At 43.5% G+C, this 13,178-nt stretch overlaps 1 protein-coding gene across 1 annotated transcript in view; it reads left to right on the top strand.

The window, feature by feature from the left end:
• LOC147439459 (FAD/NAD(P)-binding oxidoreductase family protein) overlaps nt 1-12,680 on the top strand; it is a 92,049-nt gene extending 79,369 nt beyond the window's left edge. The window contains exon 9 of the mRNA XM_086485305.1: nt 12,306-12,680. Coding sequence (XP_086341431.1) covers nt 12,306-12,533 — 228 coding nt within the window. The 3' untranslated portion in view covers nt 12,534-12,680. The remainder of the gene's footprint in view (nt 1-12,305) is intronic.
• Nucleotides 12,681-13,178: the final 498 nt, after the last annotated feature.

Below are 13,178 nucleotides of genomic sequence, written 5' to 3'. Positions count from 1 at the left end.
GTTGGTGCAGAAAAAGGATGGCTCATGGCGTATGTGCATCGACTACCGTGCACTGAACAAGAATACCATCAAGAATAGGTTCCCTATACCTAGAATTGATGATATTATGGACAAATTAGAAGGAGCAGCTATGTTTAGCAGGATAGATCTAAAGAATGGGTACCATCAGATCCGCATTAGATCAGAGGATGTGCACAAGACTGCTTTTAGAACGATGTTTGGCCTTTACGAATTATAGTGATGCCCTTTGGTCTCACAAATGCTCCTGCTACGTTCAATAGGATGATGGACAGAATTTTCCGTCCACACCAGCAGTTTGTTGGTACATTCTTTGATGACATGATAGTCTACTCAAAGAATGAAGAGGAGCATAGGCATCACTTGGCCATTGTGTTCGAAGAGCTACGCAGTCATAGGTTGCTCATCAATGCAAAGAAAAGTGAGTTTTTTCTGGAAGAGATCCACTTTCTGGGACACATTGTCTCAAAGGATGGTGTCAGAATGGATCCTGCAAAAGTTGAAGCGATCAAGTCATGGCCAGATTTGAAGACGGTGCACGATGTCCGAAGCTTTTTGGGACTATGCTCCTATTACAGAAGGTTTATCCGAAATTTCGCTGAGATTGCTTCACCTTTACATGCTCTTCAAAAGAAGGCAGTCACCTTTAGATGGACACAGAAAGAGATTTCAGCTTTTAATCTCTTAAAGGAAAAGATGACTTCAGATCCAGTCATTGTGTTGCCAGATCTTAGGAAGTCATTTGTGGTCCAGTGCGACGCCTGTGGTAGTAGCATTGGTGCAGTGCTAATGCAAGATGGCAGGGTAGTAGCCTATGAGAGCAGAATTTTGCAAGGGCTAGAGATGACCATGCAGGTCTATGAGAAAGAGTTACTGGCTGTGATTCATGCGCTCTTAAGTTGGAAACACTACATGCTAGGAGTAGATTTTGTTGTCCAAACGGACCATCAGACGTTGAGATACTTCTTGACACAGACAAAGTTATCTGAGAAGCATATGCGATGGGCAAAATATTTTGTCCATGTTTCATTTTCAGATTGTGCATGTGGAAGGCAAGAAGAATGTTGTGGCTGATGCCTTGTCAAGGAAGCCACAAATTTCAGCTATGTCAATTCCTTATCATCATGAACTTGATGATATGAGAGAACAGTATGCAAATGATGAAGATTTTGCAAGGGTCTTCGAGCAGCTAATGGATGGAAAATGTCATGAACACTATCTTCTTAAAGACGGGTTCATGATGATGCATGGCAGATTGTGTGTCACAAAGCCATTGCGACGCAAAGTTATGGAAGAGAGTCATGTCCCACCGTATGCAGGGCATTGTGGTATCGATGCTACAGTTAAAGCGGTTGAGACATTCTTCTACTGGCCTACATTGAGAAGAGATGTGGATGCCTTTGTGCGAGAATGCCTAATTTGCCAGAAGGTCAAGTTTGACAGGCAAAAGGCACCAGGGTTATTGCAACCACTACCTATTCCAGATAAACCACGGGAAAGTATTGCTATGGATTTTATCTTTGATCTTCCGAGAACGCAGACAGGAAATGATGGTATTTGGACCATTATTTGCAGATTTAGCAAACAGGCTCATTTTATTCCTGTCAGGAAGAAGATAAAACCAGATCAGATGGCACGCGTGTTTATGAGCAATATTTTCAAGTATCATGGCATGCCACAGTCGATTGTTAGCGACTGTGATCCACGCATGACAAGTTTGTTATGGAGAGGCTTGTTTGAGAATATGGCAACCGACCGGTTGTTTTCCGACCACTTTCCGGCCGCCGTCCGGCCATAATATTCCGACGAAAAGAAATATTTTCCGATGAAAATTTTGGTTTCCGGTGAGTGATTTTCCTTCACGCACGATGGCTTCTCCTCATAATGGGGGCCTTACAAATGTGCGCTTTTACCACAGAAAATTACAAGGGTAAATCAGGCTCCATACTTAACAATCTCCCACTTGGAGACTGATCTCCAAACCAAACCTGTGACTGCTTTCCATTCTGGCTTCTTATCCTTGAATGCCGATTGAAGATGAGCAAAACCTTGTTGACCACCTTTGTAAACATGTTTGCAGGATTTTCACTTGTATGCACCTTTCCTAGCTTTAGCTGTCCCTCTTCCAAAAGAGTGCGTATGAAGTGATATCTCACCTCAATGCGCTTTGTCCTTGAATGAAAAGCTGAGTTCTTCGCAAGATGGATAGCGCTTTGGCTATCACTATACAAGACACAATTGTCTTGTTTGAATCCAAGCTCTTCTAAGAATCTGTGAAGCCACAGAATTTCTTTGCTTGCCTCCGTCATTGCTACATACTCTGCTTCCGTGGTAGAAAGTGAAACCACTTTCTGCAGCTTTGAAGCCCAGCTTACTGTTGTGCCTCCAACCGTGAACACATAGCCAGTAGTGCTCCTTCGAGTATCTTTGTCACCTACCATATCTGCATCAGCATACCCTTCTAGAAAAATATCAGTTCCTCCAAAATACAAAGCATTTGATGTTGTCCCTTTTAGATACCTAAGTATCCACTTCACAGCTTGCCAATGCTCTTTACCTGGGTTGTCCATGAACCTACTCATAACTCCCACTGTATGTGCAATGTCTGGCCTTGTCCAGACCATAGCATACATTAGAGAACCTACCGCTGCAGCATATGGAACTTTAGACATATAGGCTATCTCCTCTTGTGTCTTTGGACACATATCCTTCGTTAGTTTAAAATGACCAGCCAAAGATGTAGAAACTGGTTTTGCATTTTGCATTGCAAACCTTTCTAGTACCTTATTGATGTAATCTTCTTGAGATAGCTTTATTGTCTTCTTCGTCCTGTCCCTTGATATTTTCATACCAAGTATCCTCTATGCAGCACCTAAATCTTTCATTGAAAAAGATTTGGACAGCTCCTCTTTTAGGTCTTTGATGTCCTGCATGTTAGCACTTGTAATCAACATGTCATCAACATACAACATTAGGATGATGAATTTCCCATCTCCCAAATTCTTCGTGTAGACACAGTGATCCGAGTTGCATCTTGTGAATCCATGATCCAACATCCATCGATCAAACTTCAAGTACCATTGTCTTGATGCTTGCTTTAAACCATACAAGCTCTTCTTTAATCTGCAAACCATTTTCTCCTTACCTTTTACTTCATACCCTTTTGGTTGAAGCATGTAGATTTCCTCCTCTAAGTCACCGTGAGGGAATGCCGTATTTACATCCATTTGCTCGAGATTTAGATCATGAGCAGCCACAAGGCTTAAGACAAGCCTAATTGAGTTCATTTTTACAACAGGAGAAAATATTTCATTGAAGTCAATACCTTTCTTTTTAGAAAACCCTTTTACCACAAGCCTAGACTTGTACCTTTTCTTTCCACCTTCTTCTTCCTTCACCTTGTACACCCATTTGTTTTGAAGTGCCCGCTTACCTTTAGGCAACTCAACCAACTCCCATGTTTGGTTGCGATGTAGTGAGTCCATCTCCACTTGCATGCTCTTCGTCCATTCTTCTTTGGATTCATGTCGCATAGCTTCTTCGTATGATTTTGGCTCTCTAGAATCTGAGATCAAGAGATGGTTGAAGGAAGGAACAAACCTTTCTGGAGGTCTACTTGCTCTTGTAGATCTTCGGGGAATAGATTGAGGCTCCTCATTTGGTTGACGTTGTTGCACATTGTCACCGTTTGCAGTCCTCGAGTCTTCACCGTCCTCAAGCTCCATGTACTCATCACCTGTTTCTTTTGTTTGTTTTCTTTCCAAGTAATCTTTGTACATATTTTGTTCGTTAAAAATTACATCCTTACTCCTTAAGATTTTACCATCTTCAGGATTCCATAGGCGATACCCAAAGTCTCCTTCTCCATAGCCAATGAAGAAACACTTTTTGGACTTTGCATCTAGCTTTGATCTTAGGCTTCTATCTATGTGCATGAAAGCCTCACACCCAAACACTTTGAGAAATGCATAATTCACCGGTTTACCTGTCCATGCCTCTTTTGGAACTCCCCCATCCAATGCCGTTGAGGGTGACCGGTTGATTAAGTACACAGACGTACTTACAGCTTCCGTCCAAAGCTCAAGCGGTAGGCCTGCATGTAGCCGCATGCTTCGGGCTCGCTCCATGATTTTCCTGTTCATCCTTTCCGAAATCCCATTTTGTTGAGGTGTCCTTGGGGTTGTCCTTTGCCTCCGAATACCATTGCTAGCACAAAAGCTTTCAAAAGCTTGGCTGCAATATTCGCCTAAAATTGTCGGATCTGAGACATTTAACCTTGGTACCTGTTTCATTCTCCACAAAAGCTTTCCACCTTTGAAATATGGAAAATACATCGGATTTATTCTTCATGACATAAACTCATGTTTTTCTAGTCGCATCGTCTATGAATGTTACATAGTACAATGAGCCACCAAGTGATGGTGTACTTACAGGACCCCAAACATCAGAATGCACCAACTCAAGTTTTTTATTTTTTCTTTCATTTCCTGATTTTTGAAATTTTACCCTCTTTTGTTTACCATAAACACAATCTTCACAGAACTCTAAGTCCACTTCTTTCAAACCTGGTAGAAGCTTCTTTGTTTGAAGGATTTGCATTCCTTTGGCACTCATATGCCCAAGTCGGTAGTGCCACACCGCACTGTCAACTTCTGTAGTTGCTGCACAAGCTGAAGGTTGCGTGCTAACAGTACACAAGTAAAGTGTACCGACTTTTTCTCTCTTGGCAACCACCAAAGATTCCTTTGAGATCTTCCACCGTTTGTTTCCGAATGCAATGTTGTGACCTTCATCGTCCAATTGTCCTGTAGAGATCAAATTTTTGCGAAGAGAAGGAACATGCCTAACATCTTTAAGCTTCCATTCATTTCCGTTAGCAGTTTTGACAGAAACTGTACCTTTGCCGACAATCTCACAAGTTTTATCATCTCCCAAGTATACATACCCAAAATTACCTTTGGTGTAGTCTTGGAAATGTTGCTTGTGTGGTGTCGCACGGAATGAAGCCCCGGAATCTACTATCCAGGAATTAGACACATTGTCTAATGAGAGAATTAGAGCATCTTGCTCTACTTTACCTGCCACATTGGCCTCCGATGTTGGCTTGTTGTCTTGAGACTCTGTCTCCTTCTTCTTCTTGGACCAGCAATCCTTCTTGACGTGGCCCTTCTTGCCGCAGTTCCAACATTCAAGAACTGACTTTGTGCGTGACTTGCTCCGCCTTGAGCGATCACGACCCTTTTGGTTTTTGAACCTCTCCTTAGGCCTTCCTCTTGTTTCTACTGACAATGCAGCACTTGATGATTCTCCTGTGCTTCTCCTTCGTATTTCCTCGCTTAGGAGAACACCCACAACATCATCAAACTTAAGAGTATTTGTGCTAGAAATAGAATTACTTACAGCCATCACAAGGCTGTCCCAACTATCCGGTAGAGATGATAGTATAAGGAGAGCTCGCACTTCGTCATCGAAATTGATTTTCACCGATCGAAGTTGACTTATGTTTGTGTTAAAGTCATTTAGGTGTTCTGCAACTGAACCATTCTCTGCCATCTTTAGATTGAACAAGCGCTTCATAAGAAATACCTTATTGGATGCCGATGGTTTCTCGTAGAAGTCGTCAAGTGACTTCATCAAGTCCTCCGTGGTCTTCATCTCTGAAACATTGAAAGCCACCGTTGACGCCAAGCTTAACCGGATTGTTCCCAATGCCTTTCGATCAAGGACAATCCATGCTTCATCTGCCATTGTTGCAGGCTTCTTCGCAAGACCGCCTAGTGGCAAATAGAGGTCCTTCTGGTAGAGATAGTCTTCAATCCGCATCTTCCAATGTTGGTAGTTTTTGCCATTGAACTTCTCAATCTTGAGCTTCCCTTCCTCCGCCATACCTCCCACTCAATTCAAGGAATCCTTCCTTGAGATAATTTAGCTACGAGCAAACCTTGTTCTAATACGAGTTGTTTGAAAATAAGACGTAGCTAAATAGATTTTTGAGTAGATTACTTAATGGAGAGAGAGAGATTTCACACACGAGATTATAGAGTAGAGAGAGAGAGAGAGTACACACGATATACGTGGTTCACCCAATGTGGGCTACATCCACGGGAAAGCAGCCACTCAATGGCTTTAGCACTTCAAAAGAAGAAGTAGTTTACAAAGGGATTAAACCTTTGATAGAGCTGCCGCCTTGCTTCACTCTCACCACCTCACACTCACCTTGTTGCATCAACTTCACACTATGAAATGTGTGTAGAAATGGCTTCCTTTTATAGGCCAAAAGGGCTGCCCTCTCTTATGAGAGACAGCCATGTGTAGTTGCCCTTGTGCGAATAAGTCCAAATCGGACCCTCCAATCCGCCCATGTGTGGCCGCCCTTGAGAAGACAAGTCCGCTTTTGAATTCGGCCATCGGCCACCGGCCATTGACTTCTGACCACCGGCCATCGGCCATTGACTACCGGCCACCGGCCAACCGACCGGTTGTTTTCCGACCACTTTCCGGCTGCCGTCCGGCCATAATATTCCGGTGAAAATTTTGGTTTCCGGTGAGTGATTTTCCTTCACGCACGATGGCTTCTCCTCATAATGGGGGCCTTACAAATGTGCGCTTTTACGACAAAAAATTACAAGGGTAAATCAGGCTCCATACTTAACAAGATGTCCTCTGTATAAACTGAGTCAGTCTCTAGTGTGAATGTATAACGGGTATGTGACCTACCTCCTAATGTCTGGGCTGTACTATACTGAAATGAAACAGAAAATGTCAAAAGTGCATGATCCACTGCTACGCCCATTGGTCTGGCTCCCACTATGAAATCTTGAATACAAGGAATAAAGCTCGGCTGTGCCATAACATAGTCCACTGTACTGGTCTCGTGTCTGTGTGGAAAGCATATGAAACCGGCTGCTCAAGGAAATCGCTGTAAGCCATTAAGTGTGGCTAACCCATGTGCAGTCGTCATCTCTGTGAGATATCTCCCATACTCCGTCTGCTCTCTGTTGTGTGAGCATCTGTCAAGCCCCAATTCACCCACATCCAGCTCTCTAAGCATCTCATCTGAAGTGTCTAGAAGACTGTCTCAGAGTTGCCCGTTTGGGCATTGAAGTCCCCTAGGAGGATGATATCACCATCCTCCCATATATCATCATCTAGTATCGAGAAAGGCGACTATCCTCTGGATGCAACATATACGGACGTACTCGGGGGGAAGTAACATATGGCAATGTATAGAAATCGGCCTGTTTCAACTCTTAGCCTCACCCACATGTATCTAGCATGATCATCTCTCCGTACAATATGTAGTCGTGGTTGTAAGTCCTCCCTAAATAGCATTGCCACTCCTCCTGAACCTCTACTCCCATGCTCAGATCTTGCGACTGTCCTGTGGGCTGTTTCCCATCTGTATCCCACCACGTGTGGCATAAGCTGTCAGGGGGCCTGATGCGTCTCTGAGAAGAAAACAATGTCCCTGTCTCTGAAACTGTTCTCAAAGGCACCAAACGTCCAACCTCATAGATCCATTACAATTCCAAGTAGCCATCTTCAATGTGGTCCCATAGGTCTCACACCGTCATGTAGAGCGCTGCTCTACAATCACCACCCGACCATCTCTGTAAAAGGCCATCTTTCCCTTCTCCCTTGCCGCCGTAATCTCTGGCATTAGGGTGGACAAGCCTTCACACACAAAGGCATGGAGAGTGGGCAAGAAGAGTGATGGACCGGGAGAATCTTCAAAAGGGAGAGCTCTCATACTACGCTTCCCCCCCTTGGAAGAGAAGAAGGAATTCTTGAGAAAGAGGCCTACTCTCAAGAAGACAGGTATTTTTCTCGGTGATGATCTCACTCTCTCAAAACTTGCGCATATGAGAGAGGTCATCATGGATCGAGGCTTGTGACCTCTTTTTCCACATTGTTTATGTCCTTGAGGCCGGTTACCCTCACATGTAGAGCCCGCATCCTCCTCCTTTGTTCCTCTTCGAGGGTCATGTGAGTAAGAGTGGATGTACAAGGAGCTTCCTTACCTTTCCCTTTCTTGGCAACCTCAATCCATTTTTTAGCCTCCTCTACTTTCTTTTGTGTTGCGGAGATGACCGTAGTCCATGACTTCTTCTCCTCACCTTCCTTGATAACCCGTATTTCTTCTCTCATGGTATTCAATCCTTCAATCATGGATGCTGAATATCGTCTTCTTCGAGCTGCCCACTTTTTGCTTGTAGATTTCGGATGATGGAATCTTGGATGACCACTTTCTCCTCGAGCGAAGCGATCCTCCTACACATGCCATCTCTTTCTTCGGTCCATCTTTGAAGAACAGTGCTCCTCTCCTTCCTCCACTCTTCAACTTCGTTTCTCCATTCTCTCATTTCCTTCTCTATTGCCGACATCCTTTTCCCTGTCCGCATGGAAGAGGCTTTGTGGGGGCCCAGCGAGGGATGTGTCTTCTTACACGTGGGGGAAGCTGCTGGCACTTCTTTGACGCTTCCCATGAGAGAGAGAGAGAGAGAGAGAGAGAGAGAGAGAGAGAGAGAGAGAGAGAGAGAGAGAGAGAGAGAGAGAGAGAGAGAGAGAGAGAGAGAGAGAGGCCGAGAAATCGTCCTAGATGTAAAATCAAAGGGCAAATTCGTCCCACTTGTATCGGCTTCGGCCATTACTAAATTAATGAAATTCAGTCTTTTTGTTTACTCGATCTTTTTGAGAGATTTGGAAGAGCATAAAAAATCAAATTTGTCAGAGTCAGAACAAGAACGCCAAGAATTTTTGCAAGCTCGGGCTGATTGTTTCTCTGAGGGTTTGCCCCAAGAGCTACCTCTCGAGAGACCTAAAGATCATATGATTAATTTGATATGTGATAGTATGCCACGAAACCCCCTACAGAGTGAGCAAAGCCCCAAATGAGGGAATAATGAACCAAGTAAAAGAACTTGTCTAATTCAACTTAGTACATCACCTTTTGTACCAGTGCTTCTAGTTTCGAAGAAAGGTGGATCTTGGAGAATGTGCATTGACTACAGAGCTCTCAACAAAATTACCATCAAGAACAGGTTTCCACTACCCAAGATCGATGATTACCTAACGGACTACAGGGTTCTTCGCGCTTTAGGAGAATCAATCTGAAAAGTGGCTATCATCAGATTAGGGTTGCTCCTGGAGTTGTATACAAGGTTGTGTTCAAGACATCCTTCAGATTGTACAAATCTTTAGTGATGCCTTTTGGTCTTACTCTCCTGCAATGTTCAACAGGATACTGGACTGGATTTTTTGAGAGTACAGATAGATTATGGGCACCTTCTTTGACGACATCATCGTATTCTTCAAGAATGAAGAACATTGGAAACATCTATTATAGGTTTTTGAGGCACTAGGGCAACACAAATTGGTGATCAACGTTAGAAAGAGTGGGTTTTTCCCGCTGGAGATACACTTTCTGGGACACATTGTCTCAACAAAGGGTGTACAGATGGACCCTGCCAAGATATAGACCATTCGGAATCTGCTACAACTAAAGAATGTGCATGAAGTTCGAAGCTTTTTAGGTTTGTGCTCGTATTATAGGCGGTTCATTAGAAAATTTGTGGAGATTTCTTTGCGTTGACTCAGAAAGGTGTTTTGTTTACTTAGGGACCCTAAAACATTGAGGCGTTCATTACACTGAAAGAGAAGTTGGCGACTGGTCTTGTTTTGATATTACTAGATTTGTAGAAACCATTTGAGGTTTACTATGATGCTTGTGGTAGCAGTTTGTGAGCGGTCTTATGAAGGAGGGCTAAAGACATGAGAGTAGAATGTTTTCTAGACCTGAGAGGGTTGCACAGATCTATGAGGAGTTGTTAGTGGTGGTGATATACGTTCTGACTTGGAACAAATCTCACAGTGTTTACAAATCATCAGATTTTTGAGATATTTCTTGTCCTATAAGCAGCTTTCAAATAAGCAAATGAGACGGGCAAACATTTTGTCTCGGTTCCATTTTCAGCTTGTTCATGTTACAAGAAAGGAGAATTTGGTGGCAAAGGTGTTGTCTCAAAAGCCATAGGTATCACCAAGGTTCAAAAACTTTGAGGATATGCTTGGTCAATATGCGACAGATCCCGATTTAGCAGACATCTTTGACCAGATACAAAGTGGGGAGCGAGTTGTAGGTTATACTATCAAGGAAGGATATCTGATGCGGAAAACCATGTTGTGTGTCACACGTGATTTGAGGAAAAAGAGGTCGATGGAGTACCATAATTTTCCTTTTGTTGAGCATAGAGCGTCTAGATTACCTTGAAAGGTGTATTTCTACTGGCCTCAAGAGGGACGTGGACGAGTTTGCGCATGCCTGTTTGGTGTGTCGAAAGGTATAGTTTGACACACACAAATCGGTAGGTCTCCTGCAGCCTTTACCTATTGCTATCTGGCCTTGGGAGAGTATAGCAATGGATTTCATCTTCGATCTTCCAAAGACTCAAAGTCAGCATGATGGTATGTGGATAGTCATCGAGAGATTCAGTAAGCAGGCTCACTCCATACTGGTAAAGAATATAGTGAAAGTCGATCATTTGGCCAAATTGTTTCTCACAAATGTTTAGACTACATGGCATGCCTACATGTATACTGTCAGATAGAGACGCTAGATTCACGAGCTTGTTGTGGAGAGCAGTGTGGGAGAATATACGCACTTAGCTTAAATTCTCATTGTGTCATTCCATTCACAGAAAAATGGGCAATTAGAGATAGCCAATTTAGAGGTTATACTTGTTGAAGTCCTATATCTTTGATCACAAGACTCAGTGGGAGAAGTGTTTGCCTTTGGTGGAGTTTGCTTACAACAACACTGTTCACGTCTTTGGTGAAGGTGCCACTGAGGTTGTTGAGGGTGCCAGAAAGGTTCCACCGATTCTGAGCACCAAGGACAAGATTTTTGAAGTAGGTGAGTACACATAGGATCTAGACACTCCTTTTATCAAGGTAAATCAAGCTTTGCAGGGACATGTGCTCTGTCATGTGTGCATTGTTTGAGTACGTGTCGCAAAGATGAAATGATTGTAGCATTTTGTCTCTCGCACCTGACGAGAGATGTGAATGTCATGGTAACGAGATTTAGTAGATCAAGACATCCGTGAAAAGATCAGCACGGTCTAGATGTGATTGCTAAATAAGTTACAATGACCATGATTCTCATATGAGATCTTGACGGGGATAATGATGTGAATGTTCAGTGACTGTCGTCTTTCATGGGTACATAGAGTCGGTGTCAGCTAGTTTTTGTCCTTTGTCTGTTTTCTAAGCATAATCGGGGGCGATTACTCTTCTTTCAAAGTATATCACAAGACGTAGCAAGACACAAAAGGGATTAGGTTTTCAATCCCTAACCTTCACTAACTTGGAAGACACCGGCCGAGGGGCCTAAAACCTCAAAAGAGGAATCATGTAAGACTGCTGATGTGGCGTACGGACGGGCCCAAGAGATAAAGCAAGGAGGATCCTTGTCAAGAGAGGGTGAAACATAACTCTGAACTTGCCTCGATGTTTGGTCTCCTTAGGAGGATTCTTGGTGAGTTCTAGGGCAACTGAGGCCCTCCTATGCCCCACTGCTGTTCAGCTGAACAGCAATATCTTCTCAGCATAAGATCCCTCAAACTCAGACACTCTGACCTTCCTCTGAAACCCAAAAGAATGCTTTACTATGAAAACATTTCTCCTCTATGAGAGTGTCTCCAAGGTGTCAAGTCAGAGATGTCGCACCCAAAGGGGATCAATGCACACCTCATCATATCATCCTGCACCTTCACATCCTTGTAGCAATACATTCTCTGCCCTGAAACAACCTGATGTAGGAGGCGATTCCAAACAAGAAGTCTCCCAGACGGCTGCGAGAAACCAATCAAGAAGGCCTGTTTAGTACCTGCTGCCTAAAAGAGCTGCTTGGAGAACCTGCCAAGCACTTTAGCATTGGCGGGAAATGTGGGTGCGGGCTGATGCGAGCGGGGCATTGGTGCCGTGGAGGATGGCCGACGGGAGTGCAGGTGCGGGAGTGGGTGGCGGGTTTGCTGACGAGATCCGGTGGAGGCTGGGCTGGGAATTGCGCAGGCTGGTAAAGCGGAGGCAAGCGCAGGCAAAGGGTGGGTGGCTGGGTTTCAATTGGAGGGCATGCTGCTGTTGAGCTCACTCACTTCCCTCTGCCTCTCTCTCATTTCTTTCACAAAAACTCGAAGCAATGTATTATGATTTGATAACTGAAGTACTTTTAAACAATCTTTGGTGAACTAGACAATTTCAAAATAATTCAAATGGTCATTTTGCAGGTTTCCTTACTAGAGAGGTATGAAAAAAAACAGAAACTCGCCAACTTGCCAATGATGGCTGTCCTAGATGGCTTTCAAAAAGCGTTCTCAATGGATTTTGGTCCGATAAATGCGGCGCGGGCAGCGGCATTTGGTGCTGCACAGCTTTTCAGTCCTCTAAAAAGGCAAATAATCTCATATGCCATGGGTGAGAGTGGAATACTGGACTCGAAAATTTTCCAGGTTTGAGAAGAATTTTTCGATTTGCATACTATCAAGTGTTAAAGTAGGTTGGTACTACTTGTACTTCAAGAGAAAGACATGGTCTCTCATCTCATGTATATAACAAATGTAGGCTGAATTCATGACATAATGGACAAAGATTACTTTACTCTTTTTCTTGGGCTTAAGTGGGATTATCTGAATTGTAGATTTTTTTTTTTTTTGAACCGTCTCAGATATACCTATTTGTTTGCTGCACTCAATCTTCCTTGGTGAATTTGGAGAGTCTCCATGATCATGCAATATATGTATGTCATGCTGCCTATGTTTTTTGGCGCATGCAGTCAGTCTGCTTCTCTCTCGCATGGTCTACTGTCATGCTGTTCAATTGCAGCACCTTAAGAGAAGCATTTATTCTAGCAGCAGATACAACATACAAAATCTCTCCTTGCCAGTTCTGTGTCAGATATGTCGTTGCTCTCTCTCTCTCTCTCTCTCTCTCTCTCTCTCTCTCTCTCTAATAAAAAACCTCATATAGAGATGTGTGCCTTCGGTTGAGCCCCTCATATTGCCTAGGTTTCTTGTTATGTGTTGTACAAATGGTCTAGGTCATGGAATCTCGTAAGGCTAGCGAGAGATAGGTTTTCAGCCTACATGAGGCCTTAGACGACT

Source organism: Adiantum capillus-veneris, chromosome 16 (genome assembly GCF_014529385.1).
Source record: "Adiantum capillus-veneris isolate H3 chromosome 16, ASM1452938v2, whole genome shotgun sequence".
NCBI classification, from domain to species: domain Eukaryota; kingdom Viridiplantae; phylum Streptophyta; class Polypodiopsida; order Polypodiales; family Pteridaceae; genus Adiantum; species Adiantum capillus-veneris.
Note: the sequence above shows the minus strand (reverse complement) of the source record. Positions and strands in the feature narration are given on the sequence as shown.